At 33.8% G+C, this 25,886-nt stretch overlaps 3 protein-coding genes across 4 annotated transcripts; 1 reads left to right on the plus strand and 2 right to left on the minus strand.

Annotated features, from left to right (window-relative positions):
- The first annotated feature begins 1,618 nt into the window (after positions 1 to 1,618).
- On the plus strand, positions 1,619 to 7,087 carry LOC110700567 (microtubule-associated protein RP/EB family member 1A-like). The gene is made up of 8 exons (XM_021878121.1): positions 1,619 to 2,439; positions 3,688 to 3,756; positions 3,852 to 3,938; positions 4,609 to 4,715; positions 4,839 to 4,978; positions 5,096 to 5,172; positions 5,679 to 5,792; positions 6,684 to 7,087. Exons 1-8 carry the CDS (start codon positions 2,332 to 2,334, stop codon positions 6,807 to 6,809), a joined length of 828 nt encoding a protein of 275 aa, XP_021733813.1. The 5' UTR covers positions 1,619 to 2,331; the 3' UTR covers positions 6,810 to 7,087.
- Positions 7,088 to 7,534: 447 nt separating this feature from the next.
- LOC110700569 (HVA22-like protein a) lies at positions 7,535 to 11,521 on the minus strand. The gene is made up of 5 exons (XM_021878122.1): positions 11,253 to 11,521; positions 10,548 to 10,574; positions 9,885 to 10,007; positions 8,184 to 8,433; positions 7,535 to 7,937 (listed from the first exon to the last, which is right to left on the minus strand). Exons 1-5 carry the CDS (start codon positions 11,315 to 11,317, stop codon positions 7,872 to 7,874), a joined length of 531 nt encoding a protein of 176 aa, XP_021733814.1. The 5' UTR covers positions 11,318 to 11,521; the 3' UTR covers positions 7,535 to 7,871.
- Positions 11,522 to 12,997: 1,476 nt separating this feature from the next.
- Positions 12,998 to 22,877, minus strand: LOC110700570. Of its 2 annotated transcripts, none has more exons than XM_021878124.1 (10): positions 22,518 to 22,877; positions 19,420 to 19,586; positions 19,256 to 19,320; positions 19,130 to 19,170; positions 18,734 to 18,822; positions 18,525 to 18,638; positions 17,192 to 17,269; positions 16,599 to 16,664; positions 14,370 to 14,450; positions 12,998 to 13,543 (listed from the first exon to the last, which is right to left on the minus strand). In XM_021878124.1, exons 1-10 carry the CDS (start codon positions 22,666 to 22,668, stop codon positions 13,502 to 13,504), a joined length of 894 nt encoding a protein of 297 aa, XP_021733816.1. In that variant the 5' UTR covers positions 22,669 to 22,877; the 3' UTR covers positions 12,998 to 13,501. The 2 variants fall into 2 exon arrangements, with proteins under 2 accessions (XP_021733816.1, XP_021733815.1); XM_021878123.1 differs by having other exon boundaries at positions 12,998 to 13,571; positions 22,518 to 22,874.
- Positions 22,878 to 25,886: the final 3,009 nt, after the last annotated feature.

Consider the following 25,886-nt stretch of genomic DNA (forward strand, 5'->3'; position numbering starts at 1 on the left):
TTTTTAAAAATCAAACAAACCGTGCATCGCACGGGTTTAATCTAATTCAAACTATTAAGAAGTTAATTTGGGACAAGAAAACTTAAGAACCATCATTTTATTAAAAAAAAAATTATTGTAAAATTCAAATAATAATTTGTATGTTTTAATTTGACTTGTTTAATTTTTACTATTCAATATACGAGTGTATAAGTAATATAGCTTTACAAATGACTACACGAGTAAGCAAATTATGACCAAATGGATTTCGAACAATTTGTAAACAATTATTTTGGTACTCACCCTAGTTTCCTACAACTTTAATTTCACGTCATCATTAGTATAGAGAAATTATATATACCATAGAATGATTTAACAAGAATTAAGTATGATTTGAATTCCGTCTAATAGACTAAATGACTAATATACCATGGCTTAAAACATTCTTGAATTAATTAACGAGTTTAAGTTGAACTTAAGGGGCATTTTCTTCACCTAAGATCATCTAAACTTAGGGCTTATTCTCATACGTTGAAATTCAATTCAGTTCAGTTCAACTCAGCCCAATTCAGTTCACTTCAGTTCACTTCACCTCCTAATTTCCTTCTCTTATAAAATATTCATTTCAGTTCAGTTCAACTGAGTTCATTCAATGAGAACAGACCCTAATTATCTAGAGTTAATTAACCTTAAATTTCACCTTGTGTTTACACCTGATTGAACCTAACCAGCCCTAGTTGCACCTAATTAGTCATAAAAACTTGTTTCAAGTAAACGAACACAACGAACCCTCAATTGTGCTAACTCATAAAAATCTAGACTCATGCTCAAGTAGCACAGCTTTCATTACTACTATCACACAAATCCTACAACTTCCCCTTCAAGATTACAACTTACATTACAAGTACAACTAATCCTTCAAATTAAGCCCTTGTTGAAAGGAGATGAACTTATCAGCAAGATGATTAATGTTAGCAAGAATTGCTAAGCATTTCTCTCAAAGCAGGGATCATTAGATAAGATCAACATACATTAGTACATTTCTTATTAATAAAAGTATCATTATTACACATAATTATGAGGTCAAAGTCTTGTAAAACTTAAAGAAGGGGGTGGTTGACCTACCTGTCTAATTGTCTAAATGATTATTAATTACCTAAAAGGGAAGTTTCCACAATCCCATAGTGCCGGATCTGGAGCAACATTCTCATTTTCTATATATTATATATATAATTTCCTTTCTTATTCATTGCTGATAAAGTGATAATTATACTTTAATACTTTATACAATATGAATAATTGTTAAGTTTATGAATGATATTTTTATAACTGTCAAAGGCTGTATGAGTCAGATTAAAGCCTGTTAACATTTTTTTGCTTTGCTCTTGTGATGTCTATAAACTTTAGCTAGGCTGAAGCTTGTGTTGTTGCTTCTCACAATATCACATGACTAGTAATGATGCACTTAACAAGCAACTCTCTAAAGAATTCCTGTCTTGGGATCCAAGCATGCAATTATATCAAGGTATAGATTCCAGTCATTCCACCAACATGTTTGTATTGTACTCCTTATTTAGAGTACATAGCCTTAACTTATTAGAGTTTGAATATAGAGGATATTTGGGATACCAACTACTTTAGTTAATAAAGTTCAAATTGGATTTATATTACTACATAGGTATAAATTATTATACATATATCAATGGGATAGGAGACTAGAGTAGTTGACTAGTTCTCCGACTTTCAAAGGTTGATTCTCACCACTCATTATAGGAGAAGATTTTCCTCGGAAAAAAAAATCATATAAACATCATACCAATAAGATAATTCTAATATGTTAAGAAATCATTTGCATTATCAATTTATTACTGTCAATTGTTACAACATATAATCACTTACCAAACGGACCGTTAGCAGTTTCTCCGTACCAAAAAAAAAAAAAAATTAAAAGTTGAACATCTCATGGGTGGGTTGTAAACATCCTTCATTCTTTACCGGGTGTTTGCCAGCCTTTTGTCCCTCTTTGCATTCTCTTCACATACAAACCCAATTGTCACATCATTTCTCGAATGTAATTAATAATGGCGGAACCCTAAATTAATTAATTGTATTAATAACGCTTACCCATAATTCTTTAACGTTCTTTTCAATAAAGGCGTGGGGTCTCCTCTATTCAATTCCCATTCCTCAAATTTCCTCTTTTGATTTAAATAAACCCAACAATTAAAACCCATTTTTATTTTTCAGAATTTGGGTTGGAGGTTTTAGAATTTGTATTAAAAGACCCAGATTTCAATTGGGTTTTTTCAGAAAGTTGCACATTTTGGTAAGAATTGAGAAGAGAGAGAAAGTATGGCGTCGAATATTGGAATGATGGACAGTGCATATTTTGTGGGGAGGAATGAGATTTTGCAATGGATTAATAACAGCCTTCAACTTAATCTCTCTAGAATTGAAGAGGTATATACATTTATACTTCCTTTCAATTTTTTTTTTTTTTTTTTTGATTTTTTGTTTTGAAATTTGAATTTTATAAGAATTTTGGAATTTTGATATGATTCAAATTTTTATTAATTGTTCTTTCTTCTGGAATTTTGTAAATGTAGGAATGTGGTGTTGGAATTTCTGTTGGGTGGTTTCAGATTTTGGATGTACATTGTTAGTCTATGTAAAAAAATGCTTTTTTTATATTGTTTCTTTGGAGTAAAGAAAGCCAACAATTATGTAGACGGGATTCGATCTCCGGACTTTGAGTTCCACCTTCAAAACACTGAAAAAAAAAAGAATTTGCATATTTGGTTAAGGAGTGCCTAGTTTAGTGCCACTTCCCATGATTATGACCCCTTTTTTTATGTTTTGTTTGTTGTGTTTTTTGTACTAAAGGTAGTGATGTCGGTATGTTTCGATTTGTATTGGGTAATGCATGTAAACCTTTAACCAACTAAGCTTGTTGGCATCCACATTACGAGTTTATGACCCTATTGACGTTGCACAATGGTTTTTGGTAAGAGAAAAATTCTAATTAGAAAGTGCTTTACTGTTACATGAAATTTAAGTTTTAAGATTTAGGAACAAAGGAAAATGAGGCTGTAATTGTCATTTAATAGTGTGTTAGAGGCTATAACTTGGTAATATTTTTTACTCATAGTAAAGCCAACTATCAAATCCACCCCAAATGGGGAAATGTTATGCTTTAGACTTGCTGAAGACATGTTCTTTGTGATGGATATTTTGTGGAATGATGGGTTTGAATTCTTCAGTTGGCAGAAGTGGAGATCTGTGTGAATTGGAATGGTGGATAGTAAGATCTATTTCGTTTCTTTTAGTAACTTTGTTGGGGTTTTGGAGAAGAGTAACTAGGACCATGACTGTTGAATGACAGAAGATTTACGTGCTTAGATCATCAGATTCTCTGCTTTATTCCATCAGTATTGCTGGTTTAAACAAAAGCACTAAAGCTGAATACATCACCTGAGTATTGTTTATGGAAATTTATGTTTCTGTTAATTTGAATACAATGTGAGTGCTAGCTATACTGTCTGCTGGCATAGTCTTTTTCCTCCCATAGCCATATAAGGTTTCAATATCCGGTTGTTATCTCATTCTTTTGAGTATAATGTATATGATGAATGTGTTTGCATCTTTTTTCTTGTTATCCCCATTAATATAATTTGTTTTACATTTATGTATTTATGATGCGGTGAATAGGCTGCATCTGGCGCAGTGCAATGTCAAATGATGGACATGATATATCCAGGAGTTGTTCCCATGCACAAGGTATGAAGTTTTTTCTTTGTCTGATTTTATTACAAAGCTTGTAAATCCATTCGGTATACCTTCAATGGAGTTGACGGAGTTTGTTTTGTTTGTAGGTGAACTTTGATGGCAAGACAGAATATGATTATATCCAGAATTATAAGATTTTGCAAGATGTTTTCAGCAAGTTAAAAATTGATAAGGTAATTATAGATGTTTCATGATTATCTTCTCATCAATATGCCCCCTAGTTCTTGATTTCTCTTTCCCAACTTGTACAATGCAATATAATCTGATTGGAGCAATGAGATCGATATATGTACCTGCATTGCACTGTGGTTGCCTTGAATTACTATGCACAAGAAAAATATGAATTGTCACTCAAAGTACTGTGAGACCACAATTAGTCAGTTACTATGATTCAGCTGTATGAAGCTGAAGAACTCATTGGAAATAATTGCCATGAAAATAGAAGAATGCAATAATGCATGGTTAATACTGTTCTGGTGATTAAGAGACATGTTATAACTCATTTGCATTTGTAACGAGTTATCATGATAATCTGATGTTTTTCCTGCAAATTGTGGGTTTCATACGAGGACATGAGGAATTCTATTAAAGGCTTCTTAGGAGTTTATGGCCCCTCTTACATGTTTTGTTGGATATTTTCATACTCTTGATAGTCTCATATGTCAGTATCCATCAGATTTTCCAAGTAGTTGGTTTCATATAGCTTAGGTTTGTTACTTCCTGTTCCCAGTTCCTACACTGTAAAGCCTTCAGCTGTAACCAAATTTTAAATTAGGTTGCATAATAAATGGAAAAGCATTTTTTCAAGTAGTTAATATGACTTTTGTTTATTAATACTTTCAGCATATTGACGTTAATAAGCTTGTAAAAGCTCGAACTTTGGACAATCTGGAGTTTCTGCAGTGGTTGAAGCGCTATTGTGATTCCATCAATGGTGGAATGATGAATGAGTATGCAATCTTATTCTGTTTTTTATTGCATGAGTTGTGCTTTTAAATATCTAGTATCTACAATTGTATTTATTTACTGATGAATTTATATTCCCTATTTTATCAAATTTGTTCTTTATGCAGGAACTATGACCCAGTAGAGCGAAGATGTAAGGGTGGTAATCGACCTTTGAGGACAACACAGAAGAATTCAAAGTCTTTGCAGGGAAACAATTTGCCTAATTCTGGATCTGGTGATAGAGTTGGTCCTAGAAAAACTGCTGGTCAGCCTATACCTTGCTTTTTTTTTTGTACCACCAAATCTTTCTTCCTGTTCTTATAGTTACGAGTACTCAGCATGTTGAATCCCTTGCATGTTTTACCTATGTCCTTTCTTATAGGCCTCAAACAAGGGAAGGCTCCCTCCCCTCCTGGTGAGGTTGACTATTCAGAAGAAGTTCAGAATTTGACTCAGGAGGTATAAGTTTTCTCTTTAACTGCAACAGCACTTTGCTTCTTTCATTTCATTTGCCCCTCTTTCTCAGGTTCCTTAATTTAATGCTTTCTATAGAATTGGAAGTTCTTTTTCTGTTGTAATAATGCTGATTCTGGTGTATTGTATGATAGTTCTATTTAGCTGCTTGTTAACTGTGTGATTTAGATGATTTAAAACAATTGGTTCAGTGTCACACGTATACTTTGGTTAACATACTAATGAGAAAGCCACTAAAGTAATAGTGTGGGGCTCTTCTCCCACTCATGCCTGTGTTTGCATGCTTGGTTGCTGTAATTTGAGTAAAAATGGTCACTTAAGTAATAGTGTGGGGCTCTTCTCCCAATCATGCTTGAAGGCCTTTTTATGCTTTTGATTTCTCATTTCGATGTAGTTGTATTCAATGTAGTTGTAATTTGAGTAAAAATGGTCACTATCTTTAAATATAGCCACATCCCGGCTTCTTTGCTAAAATCAACTTCTTCACACAGGTTACTGATCTAAAGCTTTCAGCGGACCTGTTGGAAAAAGAACGAGACTTCTACTTTGGAAAATTGAGGGATATTGAAATGCTTTGTCAGGCTTCTGAAGTGGATACTCTGCCGGTGAGAATTTGCTAAAAATACAAACTTTTCTCATGGTCATTCAGACTGATTGTTTATTTTGTATATTGTCAAATGGTATGTGCTTCCAAGTTCCAATTTCAACACAGTGATCAGAAAGTTAAGCCAGTTTTAAGGAAGGGGCTTAGTAGGGTGCAGATGTAGTACTCGTATCAGGCTTTGCTTAATGTTTCTGTCACAATTAACGAGGATTGGAAGAATTTCGACTCCACTAGTAGCTATGAGATTTCCCCTTCCCCTTGGAATCTTGGATCGTCCCAGTCTCAACTATCTCATGATGAAATTCCAGGATTTTATTGGCTCAGACCTTTTATATGGAATAAGATAGTGATGGCTAGCACGGAATTTCTTTGTGAACTGATCTGGGATGAAGCAATTTGCTTGATTTATTGCGAGTTTTAGGACTTAGTTGAGTGATTAATGAAGTAATTGAGCCTTGTTATTCTCCAACATTACAGCGTTACCAGCTTTCAATTTTTTTTCCTTCTTAAGTCTTTTGTCGATCAATGTTCCTGGAATATATTCCTAGAACCATATCAAAATCTGACTGATGGTTAAACCTTTACTAAAAGATGTCTGAAATTGAGGTTCCTGAGCCAAATTCTCGTATAGTTTAGGTCCAAAAGATTGGGGGTGTTATATTAAAAAGTAGTGATAAATGATCTTTAAATGTGGTTTGTTGACAAATCTTAAAGTGATTTCTAGCTTATTTATTAGGGCTGTTTAAAGTGTTGGGACTCTTGGGAGAAAGAAGTTTGAGAAGTTTGTCCACCCTTAAAAATTGATGAACTCTCTATGTAAATTATCTATGCTTTAGATTGCTTTCGGATTGGCTAACTGTAACGTTTCTCCTGTTGTTGTCACCTGTTGCAGTTGGCTGTTGCGATTAAGAAAATACTGTACTCTGCCGATGAGAACGAATCTGCGTTTTCTGAAGCTCAGCAACTTCTGTCAGCATCCCATGATTCTTGTGTAGCTGATCTCAAGGATGACAATTAGAGTGCAGACTGATGTGCTGTAGGTGGTGGAACATTAACAAAGATAACTCGGTTATTCAAATGGCGCAAGAGTTCTGAAGACATGTCCAGATATATCTATCCTTTATTATAACTATGTAATTTATTAGGGAAACTTGAACTTTAGTTTCCCGTCAAAAAGCTCTTGTACTAGTTTAACCTTGACCAAAATTATTTTTAATTGTCTATTAGTAAAACTTATTACGGAGTATAAAATTTTGATATTATGAAAATAGGCAATAAATTACTCAAATTTTAGGCCAGCTATCTGATTCTGTCTGGAATTTATCTGAAATTTTAAAACTTATTTGTCTGAAATTTTCTGAAATAATCTGAAGTTGTCTGATATTAACCTTTTTTTTTTTCCCCTTTGACGAAAGTCTGATATTAACTTCAGTTGTATGAAATTGTTTGTAATAAACTTATAGCTTGTGGAATCAAAATTTATTTTGTAGGAAATTTTGTGTATTTTAGTAAAAAAAATTGATAAACTGCTTACATTATGAGCAACAATCTCTCAGTCCCGTGAATTGACAAGTTCACAAGAGATTTTATGAGAAGTCGAGAACTGAAAACTCAATTTAATTGACACTTCGTGTCCAAAATAACATTAGGCCATAACCTTAGCAACCACTTTGAATCTGCATGACGGAGTACCACAAGAAAGTATAGACAGAAATGAGAGTGAAAGGTCACAATGACGACGAATTCTTGGAAAGTATAGACAATACCAGTCCATCTTAGCTGCAAAAGTGTTAGAATGCATAAGCAACAAGGTACAAAATAGAAGGCACCCCTTTCCCTCTTCTTTTCTCTGTTAGGCTGCTGGAGTATTTCCAGACAAATTAAGACACACAAGGATGTATTGTACAGTAATTAACTACCATTAATCACTAAAAAGGATGAAATGCCATCATAATTACACAATAAAAGACACCAAGCTAATTACAGAGGTGGCAAACGGCTTAAAAAGGTAACACATGGCACAAACTAAACTGTGGTTGAAAAAAGTTTACATTATTGGAAAATCAGCAGACTGCAGCACTCAGTAGTAGTGTTCATTCTCAAAAATGCCATAATCAGTGTTTGGTTTCGTACTTTTGTGATCAGCCTACCAAAAACAATAAACAGAACATATATAAGTCAGTCACAGAAGGTCAATTCAATTCCTCAAGCCATGTAACTTAATGGAAACCGAGCTTCTCAAGACAAGTTAATTGATAGTTTGATACTATTTTGTGCTAGATTTCACAAGTAGCGCCGTAATAAGCAATCTATCCAACTAGTAATAAAATTGTACTGCAGATAGTAAAACATCTAAAAGTAGATGATTATACTTCTTTCATGGTGAATTTACCTTGTCAATTAGATCTCGAAAAGCATCTGTTCCATTCTCCTGTATGTACTTTTCTGCTGCTGTTATAATATCATCCTTCTTATTAAAAACATCCTTCTTCCTTGGGACATACCAGATGTTGACAGTACGATTCTGGGCATTGACAAATGTTGGTCTTACAAAATGCTCATAAACATATGCAGCTCCATTAAAGTAAGGTATCACCAGCCAGCAAGTCATAATCAACTTGGCATATGACCAAATAGGGATCCTGTAGATACGAATGCAATATTTTCATCAAGAACTCCCAATCAAGAAATATTATCAGGATATCATGATATAATCCATTCATCTCGTGAATCCTGTGAGTTCTGATTGCTCAAAGAGACAGGATAAGGTGTGTGGTCTGGGCGTCTGGCCATTGTCTGATTCTCATTGAATTTAGTCCTAAATATAAGCAATTTGATCAGGTAGATTAAGAGTAGCAAGCCTCTCATAAGCTATTTAGGTAATCCAATGTCATAAGCTAATAAGCTGCTAGGGTACAGGAATGTTTTTCAACCAAAATAAAAATGTACATGGTATCTAATCAAGATAAATTTCTGAGTAGGTAGTTTTGACAACATATTTTACTATGTTATTCGTTGAAACAATATAGAGCATCAGTATGGGGGGTAGATGGGCAGTTAAAGCAGCTGCACCTACTGAAGTTCCGAATGTCTTCAGAAATATAAAAGACTAAAGAGATAGAGAGTAAAAAAAGTAGTCCAAAGAGAGCAAGATAATGGCAAAATAAGAATGTGAGCTTTCACAAAATGAGGCAAGCTGGGTATCTACAGGAGCAACGTGAGATTTAGACAACCAGACCATGTATTGGTTGATATTCCAAGACTTGTATGATTCTCAATATGCCTCCAAGATTTACCATTTCCTTTGCCAACCTTTTTTCAGTCCACTCAATCCCAAACAATTTTAGATTGTGGATGGGCTACCTGACAGTCCAAAATATGCTACAGATAACTCAGAAAACAAAAACTTATTCCCAAATCCATATACACATAATTCGAAAAAGCAAATCCTGCCAAGTTTGACCTACTCATATCAAACTCAAGACTCAAGTCAGCAGCAAATAGTACTCCTTTGCATTTTAAAATACTAACAAAGTTCCTCATCAACATCAAGATTACCCTAATGCCTCTCAACTGATACTCCAACAGAAGGCAGGGTAAGGAAGAAATAGATGATCAGCACTTCTTATCCTCTGAGAAGTTGCAAACAGCTGCCGTCTATCAAACTAATGGTCAACCGAAAATAGCCTCTCTATTATTGTAGTTGAAAGACAATGTACATCTGAATCCCTACCTCTAATAATAGTTGTGCTTAGTTAGAAGCATAGAGGTAGTGTAATGATGTTTTAGACCATACTTTTCACGGAACATAAAAGGTCTTGACTTGAGAAGAGTGATATTAACAAAGAAAATCAGTTCAGGGTATGCTAGAATTACAGTGAATATGAGAAGACATGCTCCGATTAGCAGTAACTGACATTCCATGGGCAGGATACTGACATCCAGATAACATAGCACCAAAGAGCAAAGACTTAGTTGATTACCAAGACAGCTTGCTTTAATCCACTATAGATGATATTTATCGTAGTATGGCATCGAAATAAACCAAAAAATATCAGCTGAAAACAAAGAGATCAAAGCTAAGGAAACTTACCATTCAATAACCTTTGCAAAGGTGAGCTCAAAAAGAGTGATCATGGAATACAGAATCCAATAAGTGAGCCATTGCTGATCATCAATAGGAGACTTGGTTTCAATAGCTTTGATTGATGCATACCTAACAGAAAATCATAATTTATATCTTAAATCCATGTAAACCAACTAAAGTTGTTAATAACTGACTAGAACTTTGGACTCCTACTTTGTAGATAGACAAATAAAACACACGGAATAGAAATTAGCTAAACTAACCTACTACTATTTTGACTCGCACTAAAATTACAAGGACTTATGTACCCATCTCAACACATATATGGCAAATCAGCCTCAAATCATCAGCAATTCTAGGTCTGAATTAAATTGTCATACTGTAGTTCTCATATCTGAGTACAGCCTATGGAGTACCACACACCGATAATTTTTTTCCAGGCAAAATGAATAGTCAAAATCCATTATCAGAATTATTGTTGCATTGCTAACAATCTTTCCCATCAGAATGCCTAACCCTCAGGATAGACTAAAAGATCAGAAACCTTTATATGAAAAGAATCCCATTTCCATCATTTTATTAGAATTCGCAATCAAAATAAACACTCAAAATCTATCGCCCAAGCCAAAATCAGCATAACTTAATGAAGAGTAAAGCAAAAATACTTACAAGGGATAAACAAGACTAACCACAGGCCTGCAACAACACAAACAAACCTTATTTTAGATAAAAATACAATCACATCCAATAAAATTAATTAAAAAAAAAAAAATTACATTCATATCAAAAAGGGTTTTGCTATACATATAAGCATTAAAATTTACTAAAATTATACAATGTATCATTTTTGGAATGCGTGACATAATCGAGTGTGAACTTGTGAAGTTGATTAACAATGAAACAGAAACCCAAAAATCTGAACAAGAAATTGAGGAAAATATGTAATGTTTTAACCAAAAAAAGGCGCAATTGGGTTGCCAAATTTTTTTTAAAATTAAGATCAATTATAAGCTTGACACTCCCAAATCACACAAAAATATCAAAATCCATAAAAATTACAACAGAGAATCAGAAAACCCATGATGTGAGCAAAATATTGAGGTTAAGGTGGATTCTTTCAACAAAACCAACAATTATGCTGCTAAAAATTTATACAATTTAAATCAATTATATGCTCTTCACTCAAAATTCACACAAGTGAACAAATTAAATGAAATCAAGCAATAATAATAGCCTAGAATTTAAATCTTACAATCAATGAGTAATCAAATTGCCGTAAAATGTAAAAATTAGTGCAGAAAATAGCAAATTCCAAGCATTTGATGGTAATTTTAACAGGAAAAAAAAAAGGAGGAAAGAAAAAGAGGGACAAACCCAGCAAGAATATCGAAGTTCTGAAGCACAACTTTGAGAAAAGCAACACCCCCACTTCCTCCCATATTTCTTGGCTAAAAATTTATTCGGAGAAAATTACAAATCTAGCAAATTTAGGATTAGAGTAAAGGATTTCTTGATAGGGGGCTTCAGTTGAGAGAGAAATGCACAGACTTTGAGGGAAGAAAAAGAAAGAAAACTAAATGAAAGGTGAAAATGACATTATTTTTCTAGAAGTATAAAAAAGGAAATGAAAATAATGGTAAAGTAGGTGATTGATTGTGTGGCATAAGCTTGTTTGGTATTCAAATTATTTTATAGGAAATAGACTAAACACAGAAAAGAGAGAAGGAAGAGTGTGAGAGAGAGGTCAAACGGAATTAATATGTTGTCCTATTTTCTTTAGTTTCATTGATTAGTGAATCAACATCTCTTTTAGGTTTAGTTAACGCTTCAGAGTAGAAAAGGGAGGTAAGAGAATCCCCTTACTCCTAAGCATTTTGTAGTTAGAGTATGTTCACTTCAGCTTAATATTAATTTCAGTTAATTTCATTTCAACTCAGCTTCAATCAGTTCAGTTCAATCCAACTCTATTTATTTCAGCTCAGTTCTGTTCAAGGTTAATGTGACTCGAACTTGTGATCTCAAAGTCATAAGATGAGTTCTCCACCAATTCGACCAAGCTTTGCTTGGTTGTAAGAAATTGTACATGAAAATTGCAATATTGCATCTAGGTGCATTTAGAGTTTATACACATTTTAATTGAATATTTCAGCTAATTTGATATTGTATTTATTGTACTTTATTTTGTAATCAACAAATGAACATAATATATTCTTGAATGCATCTACCTTTATATGCACTATGATAAATGTAAGAATTACTTTAATAATGCAATTATTATGATATTTCTGTTTAGGAAATTTAGCAATTGTTTTATTTTAAAGGCCAAATACTAAGGATGAGAAAGTCATAATCTTTCTTTTCAATCCAAATCTTCTCTCAGACAAGGAGTACTTACATAGGTTTATATACGTGGCAACATCAACTTCGAGGATGACGTGGGATGAGTTTGTCATAGAGAAGCATATACTAGAATTATCATTTATGTGACAGGTACAGAGTAGCAGTAGTTTAGTTTAGCAGGTGGAGGGTTGATTAAGAGATGAGATCATCCATTGTGATTTCTTCAACTTTCTTTTTTGTTCCATCAAACTTAGGTGAAAATTGCTACATAAAAAAAAAAAAAGGGTGGTACTTTGACTTCCTCTAATACTCGATGAAAAATAGTTACGTGAACCCTAGTTAGATTGCTTTCATTTTATATTTTCATAACATCAAAAATTTATATAATTGCTACAATTGATGATTAGATATGTAATATCGATGATTGTTACGTGAAATTAGATGAAATAAAGGGAGTTTGAACTCGAACGTTATTGAAATTGGAGATAAAATCATAAAACAAAGGAGCAATTAGTAAATTTGAGATCGAGGAATCAGGGTATACATCCTACGCCAAGGTTAAAAGTTAAGACTCACATTTCCAAATTTACACTTTGTATTTTCAAGCATCCAAGCCAGCAATTATTGGATTCAGGCCTTCTAAAGCTAATGATACAATTGGATACAAGGCTTACATTTGCAGAAACCAAAAACATAATGAGATCCACAAAAGAATGTATAGTCCAGCTACTTTCTTAGCATGCCATGAGATGGGCACTATGATTTTGACGTACCAAATACACCATAAAATGCTGAGAATTATATTATAAAGCTAATACAATATTGATGTGTTTCGAATGTTCAAATCAGCATTCATTTCTAAAACTCATGTCCTTTTGTACATTCGTGTTCACTAGCAACAAAATTACGCTCCTAAAACAGCAGGAAAGAACGCTCATTTCTGTTCTCGAGCATCAGTATGACAAAATGACACAGACCTATACAGTACAAGTGTACTACTACCATTAGAGGATTTATGGGATAGAAAGTCGAACTCACAGAATAGCTCTGTATCAATCAGGGACTTCACGGGTTTTACAAATATACAGTAGGATCTGATCAATTCCAAATGCCACTCAATATGCTATGTATATCCCGTAGTATCTATTAACAACCTGCAGTATCTTCTGAAGAGGGCTTCCCAGATATTGCCCAAGAAAAAATTGGTAATCACTAGTCATATGGCTGTGTTTAAATTCGATACTCTCAGGTGTTAGAGCAGCCGAGATGAAATCGTCGAACCTTCATTCTTCCATCCAATCCAAGAGCAAGCACATCGAGTTCCTCTACATACCACAGTTCAGAAACGACAGCCTACAATGATTCACAAGTAAAAGAAAATAGATAGCAGGTCGAAATTTGATGTATGTCAGATTGTCAGATGAAAACAACGGGATTAATATTTGTCTATTGACACCACACAAGTTTCTTCACGAAGCTAAATAGAGTTAGTTTATATACAAATATTCACACTTCAAACCTAGAAAAGGACGATAGTACGCAGGGGGTTAGGACATTCCTGTTCCATAACTAATTTGAAATAATTTGGATACATTTCTTAGTCTAATATAATATTTTTCTATCAAAAAATTTGACCAAGCCCCATTTTTCGACAAAAAAAAAATGCTTAAATTGAATTTCTCAATTGAAGCGTACAAAGCATGAACAATCAAGCACAAAAGTATTATGTGATGCTAGGTCAATTTGATAAATTTTGAAATTTATACGAAGGCCTTGTAACTTCAGGTAAACTGAGTTCAAATTGCTTCCACAACAAATCTGATTCTTAGAACTTTTAAAACCGATCTCATTGAAAAATCAAATGTCCCGCCTGATAGGTTTCGAAAGGTTTTCATAACAGAATATCATTTTTTGTGGGAAGCACCTTACAAAGACAATCCTGTGGCACTAAACAAAATTCAGATCTCTGGCTGACCAAGTCAACTTTCAGTCGTAGATGATTACTACCCTCGCTTATGTTATTGGTCAATATCATTCTGGATTGAAGTGAGTTCTAGTGAATTTTGCCTTCGGTTTTGAATTTTAACAGACTAGCTACAGATCTACAGAGATGCATAGAAATTCCGAACAATAAGACGTACAATCACTTACCTGAAACCCACTAATTTGATTGTTGAGGTGAGCCACCAGCCTATGAACCAATTGAATGTTGTCTGAAGTTTTACCTGCCTCCTGCACATGACATTTAAACAATACTCAGAAAAGGCAAGAAAAGGAATATTAAATGAAGGAATAAATGCACAGAAAGACCAATATGAATATGTAAAATCATGAGAATCTATCAGTACATTGTGCCATAAACATATATGGGTGTTTATGAACTGCAATTTGAGCAGAAAAATTGAAAAGGAAGATAAACATGTGCAATTAAGGCTGAAAATTACAGAAAATACATATTAAGAGAATATTCAAGGTTTGTAGAAGCTTGATTCTCTCCCAAATACAAACTGAAACTAAACAGAAGTAAGGAGAACTCAGCAATTTTCCACTAACTGAATCCTTCCTCTAGCTGGTTTCCATTTGCTTTGCTCAAGCTAGCTCTAACACTTTGTTTGGATAGAAAGAAAAGAAGGGAAGAGAAAGGGAGGTGCGCAATTTCTCTTACTTGGGTAAAGGATAGGGAGAAGGAAGGGGAAGGAAAGGGAGGGATCCATTTTCCCTTTCTCTTTAATAAGCAGTATCCATCCAAAATTGGAGAGATTTGGAAGGAAAATTGCACTCAACTTTACCTTCCCTCCCCCTTCCCCCTTCTTTCCCTCTCCTGACTTTCCTTATTTACTATATCCAAACAAAGCATGGCTGAAGTATAATGACAACTACTAATGTCCCTGTCCCCTATACCTGATGCATTAAACTATTAAAGGGTGGCTGTTTCCCCTGTTTGCATCCTATGCAAGCTTGCTAACCAATTTTTTTTTAATGAGGATGAACTCCTCACCACAGACTGAATTCATATCATGACTCGCTTTTCTCAGGAAACTAAGGCCTGCATTTATAAGAACTGATTCTGCGCTTGAGTATTTTTTTCTTGGATCTATGATAGGAGTGCTTGTGCTTCTTAGATTTAAGAACTTGAATATTTAACTTTATCAAGCATGAAGGAAAAAACAGATTATGTAACTCCAGAAGTAAGTTAGTTAGACAGTATAGGCATCCCTCGTGTGTCAACTTCAGATAGCTAACACCACTAGTAAGCTCAGAATACCAAGATTATCACAGAATCGCATGGAGCTCAATTTTAAAGAATCAGGGACCACATTGTAGTATTGTAATCTGGCCGCTATAATAGTCACATCAAAATTTCGGTTAAGTGTAAAGAAATACATATAGGTTCTGCAAATGGATTAGGTTGATTAAGCTTAAAAAGGATTCCTAACCCATGTCATTGGGCTCCTCGCCATTTTAGAAAGTGACAATTGTTACAAAATGATCTAGATTAGAAATATAGAATTAAGATACTTTAATATTTGCTCATAAATCTTCCTTAGCAAGTTAGAAGATATGGAGTATCACTTATCATGTGGAATAATATCTCTATTATATAGGCCAACTCTCGAGGTGTTTGGTGTCCACCTATTATACATATGTATTCTTCAATATATTCAATGCTAATATAATATGAGTTCTTGTGTATTTTTTTTTCGAAATGTGAAGTAAGCTTCATGTGCATTTAGATCTAGTTTAATCAATCTAATCCCATCACCAAAAACAAAAAGAAAAAAAAATATTGTTAAGTAATTTTTCTTCAGCATTTTCCACAGCAGTTGCTCATTCAAAAAAGTGTCTGCATGCTATGTTGGAAACCTAGAGGACCACTGTAACCCACATTTTGCTTTTACATTTTAGAACCAATTGGAACTCAAAACTACAGGCTACTAATGTACTAGAAGGCTAGAAGCAGAATACATAGATTTTCCCTTAATTGGCTACCCACTAATAAACCCAGTTCAAAAGGTTGACCCAAGTAACTTGAATACAACGGTTACTCTCCTTAGCTTGTGGGTGGGTGCACAGCAGGTACCAAATAAGGATCTATAATCCTGAAATTGGTGGAAAGTATTAGGGGAAAAGAAGGGGTGATCTCATCATGCACACACATTAAACACAACAGTTCAAGAGACTCACATTTCCATCCTACCCACCCCTTCATTCCTTTCACCTCGACCTTGAAAAGTACCAGCTTCAGCAACAAACCCCAAACTCAGGCTAAACAGGATGGAAGAAGCACATTCTCACAGAAAGTAAAGCAAATTAAATTGGAAAAAAAAAATCGCCATAATAAGAAAGTGAGCATGCAACACTTGATACTAAGTTACTAACCTTGTCTAGAATTCTTGGAGGACCCAATAGCCTTGCAAATGAAGTATGAAGTATAGCATCATCATACTGCAGCAAGTTAGACAAGATGCATGCTTAGTTGATGAATTGTGAAGCAAGCACTTGGAGTTCCATCATATAAATGACAAAATTGAACAAGAAGATGGAAAATGACCGGAATAACAACATCAAGCCATAATTGGATAACTATTGAAGGTAACCATATAAGAGAGGTAGAGTTATTGATAGAGCCATAGAGTTCATTGCATATTCATATTATCATGCATCCGTGTGGCGTTCACAGGAGACGACCACATGAATATATGATGCTATTATTCCTCACTATCAGCTTTTTTTTTTCAGTTAGCATACCATGAACTGATGGACACCATAGTATGTACTTTAAACTTGCAAAATATTGGCCTGTGTGGATTTTCATATTTAAATGGAAAATTTCATGAACCAAAAGCCAATCTGTGGGGGCTTAGAAACATCTTCATACATCCAAGGCCAAAAATAAGACCTAAAATTTGAAAATATTATCATAGTTGTATTGCCTGTATATGTAAATATGCAACGTTTTGGAATTCTCTTACAAGCTGCTTTTCCGGTGCACGTGGAAGGGCTGTCCTCAGCTTAGCGCGTACAGTAGTGGGATCAGTACCAGAAGTTACCTATACAAAAAAGAGTTATTGATGTTAAGAATAAGATTTATCAAAAGACTACATACATTGGAGGCTGGTCCACAATGCCACGGATCTATCATCTTTTCTCTTAAAATTGTTTTTAGTTTGCTAGAATCACTAAGCTTATTAGTAGTAACTAGTAAGACTAGAGCGAGAAACAGGCAAAGCGCAAAGGGATTCAAGGTCTTAATTGTGTATATGGTCACAATTATAATCAGAGTGTCCTAAGACAATTAAGCAATTCCAACATCATCTGAACTGTCAAATCGCTTATTAGTCATTTCCCAAAAGACTCATATATATTTAATTTAAGGAACAATCTCGGAAATTGCAGCCCATGCACAGAATTCAGCTGAATAACAGAAGATAACAGCAATAACATATTTTGGCTTACAAAACATTAAGAGAAGCACTAATCGCATGACACTTATTCTAGGTTTAATATCATGGTACTGAATTTCTATTGCCAGCAGACAATTGCTGTTGGATGGTAAGAGATGTAATGAACGAATTTTCTGGCTTAATATTCTGATTTAATAATGCAACAATAAAGATGAAAGCTTTAAGATTGATTGATAATGATGAAAGGATTACAAAAGATAGGTTAATAGCTTAAGGCCATTAATCTCCAATAGTGAGTTTAGCTCACAACTCTCCAACAATGGCTTTAGGCGATGATTCTCTAAGGTTTCCCTCAATACAAATTTCTGCCAACTTTCTCATTATCCCTCTTCCCTTTTTATAATTACATTCTCCCTCTCCCTAGGATGATTCTAGACTAATTTCTTTCGTCTCATGTGCACAGGTGGCATCTCTTACTGCATTGCCTATTTACCCTTCTCATGTACTACATTTGATCACTATTAACAAACTAAACAACCCATAATACCCTTCCCTTAAGACAGTTCATTACAAAAGAACTATGAAAGCATTTACTCAAGCAAAAACAACCACTACTCATCACAAAAGTAAATTTCATGACATTGTTTCCCATTCATGGACAAAAAGTTTCTCAAGTTTTTAGCAAGCTTTGTGGTCTACAACGCGTGTGTTTGAAACTAAAATGAAACACTTCCAACCCTTCAAGATTTAGAAACTTCTGCTAGTTCCGCATCAAAGTTCCATAAATTGAGAAAAAAAGTGGTTCAACAAAAACTTCACTAAACAAGCACCATAAAGGGAAGCACAAATTTCATATATTATCCATGTATTTCCAGAAAGTCGGAAGAGTTATTAACGGCACCTGCCAACACCCGAGAAGAACACCATTTGAAGTCAAAACCACCCGATCTAGAACGATTTTCAATGGGCAAAGCGATTCAGCAACATTTTTAACTGCCTTTGCTTCGGCTTCAACCTAATGTATAGATACAATGTTACTTGCCAAGAAAAGCTACAAGTTACAACTGCAGAGAATAAACAGAATTTAAAAAATGATTAATAAAGCCTTACTTCATCATGAGTAGCAGGAACAGGTTGAATATGATGCGACGCGTGGAACATACTAAAGTGGTACAAGCTTGAATTCTGAAACCAGATTGCTATTCAAAGCATAAATGAGGAACATGGAACAATATATAGAAACAAACAAGAAAGAGTCAGACTACTCTACGTCATGTATACATCGTAAGACAAAAAAGCAAAAGGTTGAATGTTCAAGCCTGTATGAACCAAAGTTACCAAACAATATGAACATTAAGAAATTCATTAGAAAAGGGCAATTTATGTTTACAGAATAAAAGCTGCCTAAGTTCTACTCAATAATTGAACTACTCAATGACAGTAGATATGATTTGTTAAAGTTTCAAACAAACAGATGTCAAATACAGCAAATGACAGAATTGTTACCTTTGTCAAAGTAAGGTGAAAACACCAGTTTTACAGCATTTCTGCAAAAGGTAACGCCGGAATAAATAATATGAACATCACAGTTTGAAAAGAGAAAGAAAACACTGCACAATGAAATTAACTTACGATATGGGAATTGAATAATCAGTACTCAAATACAAAACGTTTGCTCGTACAGGAGGATTAGCTGCCTGCAAACAGCATCAAGTCAATGGCATGCATGCCAAGAAAGGAAGAGCTCAAGATCCTTTCCTATTAATAAGAACGGCAGAACATCCTAAATATTTCACCTTGGGATTAGGTATTACAGCACCATCTTTTACGCTAAACAAATCAGAAATTGACAATGACTGGGAAGTTTCTCCATTTTTAAGGAAAGCTGGCCCATTTTCATCCAAATTCCTTGCCATTTTCTCATATAATCTCGCTCTCTTCTCCATGTTTGAAATTGGAACACCTATAAACAAGAATCAGTGTTGGTACCACTCTCAAAATAATCATACATAGCAAATGTCCCATCCATGATTGGACTCCTTCATTCCCAAAATCCCTATGACCCTATAAAAGCATCACATCTAGAAATATCTGTTGACTTTGAACTATGGATTTTCATCTCTGATCCATAAACATATGTATAGGAGCTTTATGTAGGTTGGTTATCATATTATGTATATGATTATTGTTGGAGAGTTAGATATTGTGAGAAAACGATAGTGGATAAAAAGCTTATTCAAAACTAAAAGATATTAGGGGAAACAATGATAAAGAACGTAGTAGGGATCACGAGGAGAGAGAAAAAATTAAACATGTAGAGACCGAAGAGGAGAGAAATATAATTAAAAATATAAGTAGAAATTTTCCAATTTTCGATAGTGTCACTTACAAAAAACGCTTGCTTTAGAAAAGTGTATAAAAAAAAACACACACACACCTATGGAGTATTAAGAATTTTTTTAGAATAAAGTGTTATTTTGAAAATATACATTAAGTTTAAACCAACAATCAAATTATTGACACTTATTTTTACATATCCATAATAAAATGTGGTCAAGATTAGTAGATAGATGTATAGTGCAAAAAGCTACAAAGTTGTATGTATTGATGAATGAGAAAGTAATTAAAACAGCTCTATAGTCCTTAAAAGTGTAAACAAAATTCCATTAGCATGCTCTTATGGTCATAATGTTTGTCTAAGAGAGGATTAGTTGTGCACACACAATTTGAAAATTAGAATGAGAAGTTGACCTGGTGAAGATAATGATGAGCACTAAAAATTTATGTTTGTGTACTTATGGCGGTATGGCCCGTGCCTTTGTGGATATGGGCACATCTTACAACCTTGTAACATGACTAACGTAATAAAATTGGGATTGGAACTCACACAATAAGGTGACTAAAACAGTTCACCCAACCCCCAAAGCTATACCAATTACCAAGTGAAGAAAAGTTGGGAATTGGAGAGACAAGCTAGATCAATGTCGTCCCTATGGACAGCTTCAGCTAATTTATGCTAGTAGGACAGCATTGATGCTCCACTTCAACTCCTTGTTCAAATTAGTCCACTCCTAGTCTCATCACAGTTCCAACCGAGTACTTATCAATCCTTCGAGTACAGTTGGAGCTTGGAAGAATGACAAAGGAGAAACGCTCCTTACTCTAAGGATTCAAAGGAGAAAGGACTACTATTGTGGATAAAACTTTGGTAGTTTTGGGGTGTATCTAGATAGCATGTGTTTGATTCCTTATCATAATTTTGCTACCTAATTTATATCTAGTTTATGGTAACTAGGTTCTTATGTTTAGCTTAAGCTCCAAGTCATAAACACTACAGCTGTAAAAACTCCCCGCATGGTATCTAGTCAGTCAACATTATATTTCTAGAATTTATCAAGTACAAAACATGCATCCTTAAAGAAGCACGGAGAGACAGTGAATAGATGGGCAATTGGGGCATGAATACCATCACGAACTATAAGATGAAGGAAACTTTGGGAAAAGCGGAAATTTATGTAGTGGAGCTAAAATGATGAGATTGCTGTAGTATACTAAAAGATGGCTGTAACTCACAGCATACTTCCCTTCGCCTTAATTCGGGAACTTGTGTGGAAGATAAAAACAGACCAGACCAGATGCTTTACCTTAAACTAATCACCCAAGATTCAAATCAGACAAAAAAATTTAGATTAGACAAAATTTCAGACCGGACAAAACTAGACCATATTTTTATAACTTTTTGACTAAAAACCTTATAGCAGCAAAGGAGAAGAGAACAAAGCCACCTCAGCAGATTTCAAAGATAGAGGTGGCAAATTAAGTAAATTGAGACAATCCATTAGGCTCGTGGCTTCAAAAGACACCGGCATGACATTCATTTTCGGATCCAAATTTTCCACCTCAAATGCAATATAAAACCGTACAAATTTTGGAATTAATTTAAAAGAAGTGTTAAATAAAAAGGTTCACCCATATACTTTCTCTTCTATTAAGCATACCAAATATAACTGATATATTACATTGTGTATCTCAAATATGATATAACCTTGTGATTGTGCAACATAATTACTAATTCTTGAATCTCCTCCAAGTACCCGAAACTCTACACATGGTTGTTAGTTCAAATAGGAACACCATCACACACCAATTCATCAGCCTTTATAGGCTGCCCATTTTCTGTCCTGCAAGGTTCATGAAAACACGAAAATCCAACTACCTAACTTATTTCCATGAGTGTAGTTCTATTGTACTCTTTGATCTCATTATAATTGTCTCAAAGTCATCATTTCTAGGTAGTTCACCTGGATTTCTTTCCTAATTAATAAGTAACAATCTTTTTCCTAATTACAATTACTAACTCCGATTTTTTTAGTTGTAACTTTGGAAATAATATCTCACAAATACTACCCCAAAGTTGCAACCAATAAAAATCGGAGGTAGTACAACTCATTATAGAAAAGTTTGAGTTAAATGCAACCTTAGCACCATGATTACATATAACTAACAATCTTTTTCCTAGTTTATTGTACTCTTGCAATTCAACAAGGTTACATCCACGCCTCACCGTCTCGGCAAAAGTTTGAGTTAAATGCAACCTTAGCACCATGATTACAGAAACCCAGTTCATAAATCATAATAGCATCACCTATGAATCGAATTTCACATAACAATCTCACAAATTTCCAAAACATAACCACTCACTATCATCAATTGCATACCACCAAAAGAAATGCAAAACCCAGAAATCAAAATCACCATAAACTCACACCCATCTTCCCAATTCCATATATAACGCCGATGATCACAAAATCAAACTACCCCAGATCAAAAAAATTGACACATAATCATACATTAATATTATACATAAAATTATCAATAATGATAAAGATTATACCTGAAGAAGAAGAAGATAATGATGATGTAGAAGTATGAAGTGAGGGATTCTTGAGGATCATCTTGAATGCACAAAAGAAGAGGAAAATACAGAAAACCCAGATCAAAATGACGCGTTTTGGGAACATGCAACAATTACTAGACCTTGCCATTACCCAATTTAGGCGTTAGCCAAGATCATTGAAGTGCATAAATTTCGGTTTTTCTTCTTCTTTGAATTTGTGGACATGGGTTTATTTAGCTATTCTGTTCAGTCTTCCTACAGTGTGTTTCACACTCAATTGCTCAAGTTGTGAGAATGTTTGTTTCAACTTTTAACATTCAACGTTCAAGTTTTTCTTTGTTGGTCCATAATCTATTCGTGACGTGCCCGTCGGGTAATTTTGGGGTCAAATTCGTGTATGTGGTATGTTCATATGTTGGATAGTTTAGTTAATTAGCGGCTTTAGCGCAATATTTAAGATCATTATTTAACTATATCAATTAAAAAAAAAACATATTATTAATACAAAGAATACATTTTTAGGCGTGACATATGTTACGATGATGTTGATAATGATAAGTGGATAAGGAGAGAAATATTTTGTAATGCAAATATACGATCCTTCCCAATTGGAACAAGTTTAAGTATTACTGTATTAGTCTAAGTTCGAGTATTCGACGCTATGGTACTAAAGTAACTCATTGATTTGGAATCAGAATCGTATTTACCATTAGCGATTAATGGGTGACTATAGTAATATGGATATAGTTTTCTTGTCTCATCTACTCATTGCAACCATTTATATATTGGACAAATCATAATTGAAACCATATTAAAAAGGTGCAATGAACAATATAAGTATATAACGAAGAAATGTAGATGCCAACTAATTTTATTTCTTAAAAATACACTAAGGTTAAGGGAGTCTTCTTTTAAGAGTTTAACACTGAATTCTACCTTAGGATTTCAATATGAGTTTCAATATTAAAGGTTTTGTATTCTCATCAAAAGTGGCCATAAAATTTAGACCGGTAAAGATAATATCTAAATAAGTGAGTGAATAATAACATCCCATTAAATGTCATCAATTCATCATCAATTACCTCGCCAAATCTATTCATAAAAAAAGAAAAACTACCTGGCCAAATTCATTTGAATTAGTAGATACAAAGTATAGTTAAATTTGTGTTACTTTCTTTGCATCCCTTCCCTTATTTACCAACCCTTGAACCCTTAAACCCTTGTCCTCGTGCAACCAAATGATTGATGCCAACGCTCAACAGGACACAAGGAGGGTTGGTAGTTAGATTTTTGTTACTTATTGGGCTTGAGATCCACCAGAGATATCAACTAATAATCAATCATTGTTAACAAATTTAGTGTTTGATAGTTTTTTTATAAACATTTCACTAGTTTGATATTCCCTTGGTTTTTTGAAAAGGAATTCATTCTAACTTTTGCACAATTTATATACACTATTTTGACCAATGTTTATGCTTTATAGACAAAATTGAATATAGTCAGGTGTGTAACTTACTATTAGATTCATTTTAATGTATATTTTTCAAATATCAAATTGTTATACTCCAATATATACTTATTGTTAATTAGAGATACTATTATTAGTCATATTAACGCATTGACAAATGTACAGTTAAAATGGAGCTCTTATTTAAAAAACAAAGGGAGTACTCACATTTTACTACGGAGTAATTCCTCCATTTCTTTTTAGTTGAGACGTTTCGAATTTTTCACGTTTGCGAATGCAAAATTTCAACCATTATATCTTTAATTACTAATAAGCAAAATTATGATATTTTGAAAATATATTGTAACGAATAATCTAACAAAATTTTACAATTAGTTAGCCATCGGAGAGGGGTTCCTCGAAACAACCCCGAGAGCAGTTTACGTTCTTCCTCTTACAGGTCCTCCAATGACGTTGCCGATGACTCCAGTTGTGCAACCCGAGATCCCAACAAGCAGCTCGAGACCTCAACAGTGCAATCAATGATTCAAATATTTCCACCAAAGTATACTCGAAACAACTATATTTTTCAATACGTATTAAGCACAAAATACAGTTAAAGAAAAAGTATATGAATAATGTATTAATGTTAAATTCAAAACGTGTCAATCAAAAAAATGAAAGGCTAAGCGCCTAAAGAGGGCATACTAATTAGTAATAGTTGTACAAGTGTATACAACGTGAGAGGCTAGAGTGTCGTACAAAGACATAGACGCTGAACTGGGTCCAAATTTAGAAATGGTCCGAAAGTTGAATCTTCACTTGCCGACGACTTAGTTGGACCATAGGCCCACTTTCTGCGTTGCAACTATTTTAGGTCCATAGACTATAATACTCACACCTATCATTGTTTTTATGTTAAGACTATTCTACATGTACTTTTCAAAGTGAACTACCCTCTACTTGTCTAGGGAGGAGGGGGAAAATTCAATATTTTTAACAACGCCCGTTTGGCATGTGAGAATAAAGTTTATTTAGGGATCAAAATATGAGGAGAGTGATTACTAATAAGGGATTTTCAAGAATATCGATATTCTGGATCTTATATAGTACATTGATACTTTGTATATGTGCTCAAATCATGAAAATTTCATCTAAATTATTCTTATTAACTCAATATTTATCTTTTTGTTTATAGAAAATCCGTCTTTTTTTATTCAATTCTTGCTCGAGTAGATGAAATGAGAGGAGCTAACATCCATTTGCTTCATTATCTCTTGTATCATGTCTTATAAGTTTTAACACAAATTTCTATGTAATTTAAATTAGTTTACTCCGTAATAGGTTATGGATGAGTACTAGTCATTCAAGTTTAATAATTAGAACTTATTAAATCTAATTAGAAATTTTCAAATTTTCTATTATTAATTGTAACCTATACTTGGGTAGTCCTAGCTAATAACTCTAATCAGAATTTTTTTTTTTCCCTAAATCAAATATTTTTTTACCTATCCCAATACCGATTAAAATTAAATTGATTTTATACATTTTCACCTGATAAAAAAAAAAAAAGGGTATTGTTTTACTCACACTCATTTTATATGCCAATTTAACTAACAATTTCTAAATCAAAATTTGAGAGATTTAAGTGCTAAATATAATTAACAAGAATAAAGCCAATAATGATTACGATATGTCCAATTAACAACCAACAACAACAATTTGCATAAAATCAATTATAAAACACACGACAATTTGCGTAGTGATTAACGATAACCAACAAATCAAGGAATAATCTAAGGGTGGGTCAATGATTAATCACTATTAATTAATTAAGACGTACAAATTTGTATGTTATAATAACATCTTAAGAATCAACAAAAATGTCTTTTTTCCCAAAAACTAATCAGCCAAATGTG

This window comes from Chenopodium quinoa, unplaced genomic scaffold (assembly GCF_001683475.1).
Source record: "Chenopodium quinoa cultivar QQ74 unplaced genomic scaffold, ASM168347v1, whole genome shotgun sequence".
NCBI classification, from domain to species: domain Eukaryota; kingdom Viridiplantae; phylum Streptophyta; class Magnoliopsida; order Caryophyllales; family Amaranthaceae; genus Chenopodium; species Chenopodium quinoa.

Bases quoted from the DNA above. Each gene is read 5' to 3' on its own strand.
- LOC110700567 (XM_021878121.1), top strand. From the start codon at position 2,332: ATGGCGTCGAATATTGGAATGATGGACAGTGCATATTTTGTGGGGAGG. The intron at 3,939-4,608 runs GTAATTATAGAT...TAATACTTTCAG, and splicing joins GCAAGTTAAAAATTGATAAG to CATATTGACGTTAATAAGCT. The intron at 4,979-5,095 runs GTCAGCCTATAC...CCTTTCTTATAG, and splicing joins TGGTCCTAGAAAAACTGCTG to GCCTCAAACAAGGGAAGGCT.
- LOC110700569 (XM_021878122.1), bottom strand. From the start codon at position 11,317: ATGGGAGGAAGTGGGGGTGTTGCTTTTCTCAAAGTTGTGCTTCAGAAC. The intron at 10,575-11,252 runs GTTTGTCCCTCT...GTGTTGTTGCAG, and splicing joins AACTTCGATATTCTTGCTGG to GCCTGTGGTTAGTCTTGTTT. The intron at 10,008-10,547 runs GTAAGTATTTTT...ATTTTCTGTTAG, and splicing joins GTTAGTCTTGTTTATCCCTT to GTATGCATCAATCAAAGCTA.
- LOC110700570 (XM_021878123.1), bottom strand. From the start codon at position 22,668: ATGGCAAGGTCTAGTAATTGTTGCATGTTCCCAAAACGCGTCATTTTG. The intron at 18,823-19,129 runs GTAACAATTCTG...TGCTTTGAATAG, and splicing joins TTCACCTTACTTTGACAAAG to CAATCTGGTTTCAGAATTCA. The intron at 18,639-18,733 runs GTAAGGCTTTAT...TCTATACATTAG, and splicing joins TTCCTGCTACTCATGATGAA to GTTGAAGCCGAAGCAAAGGC.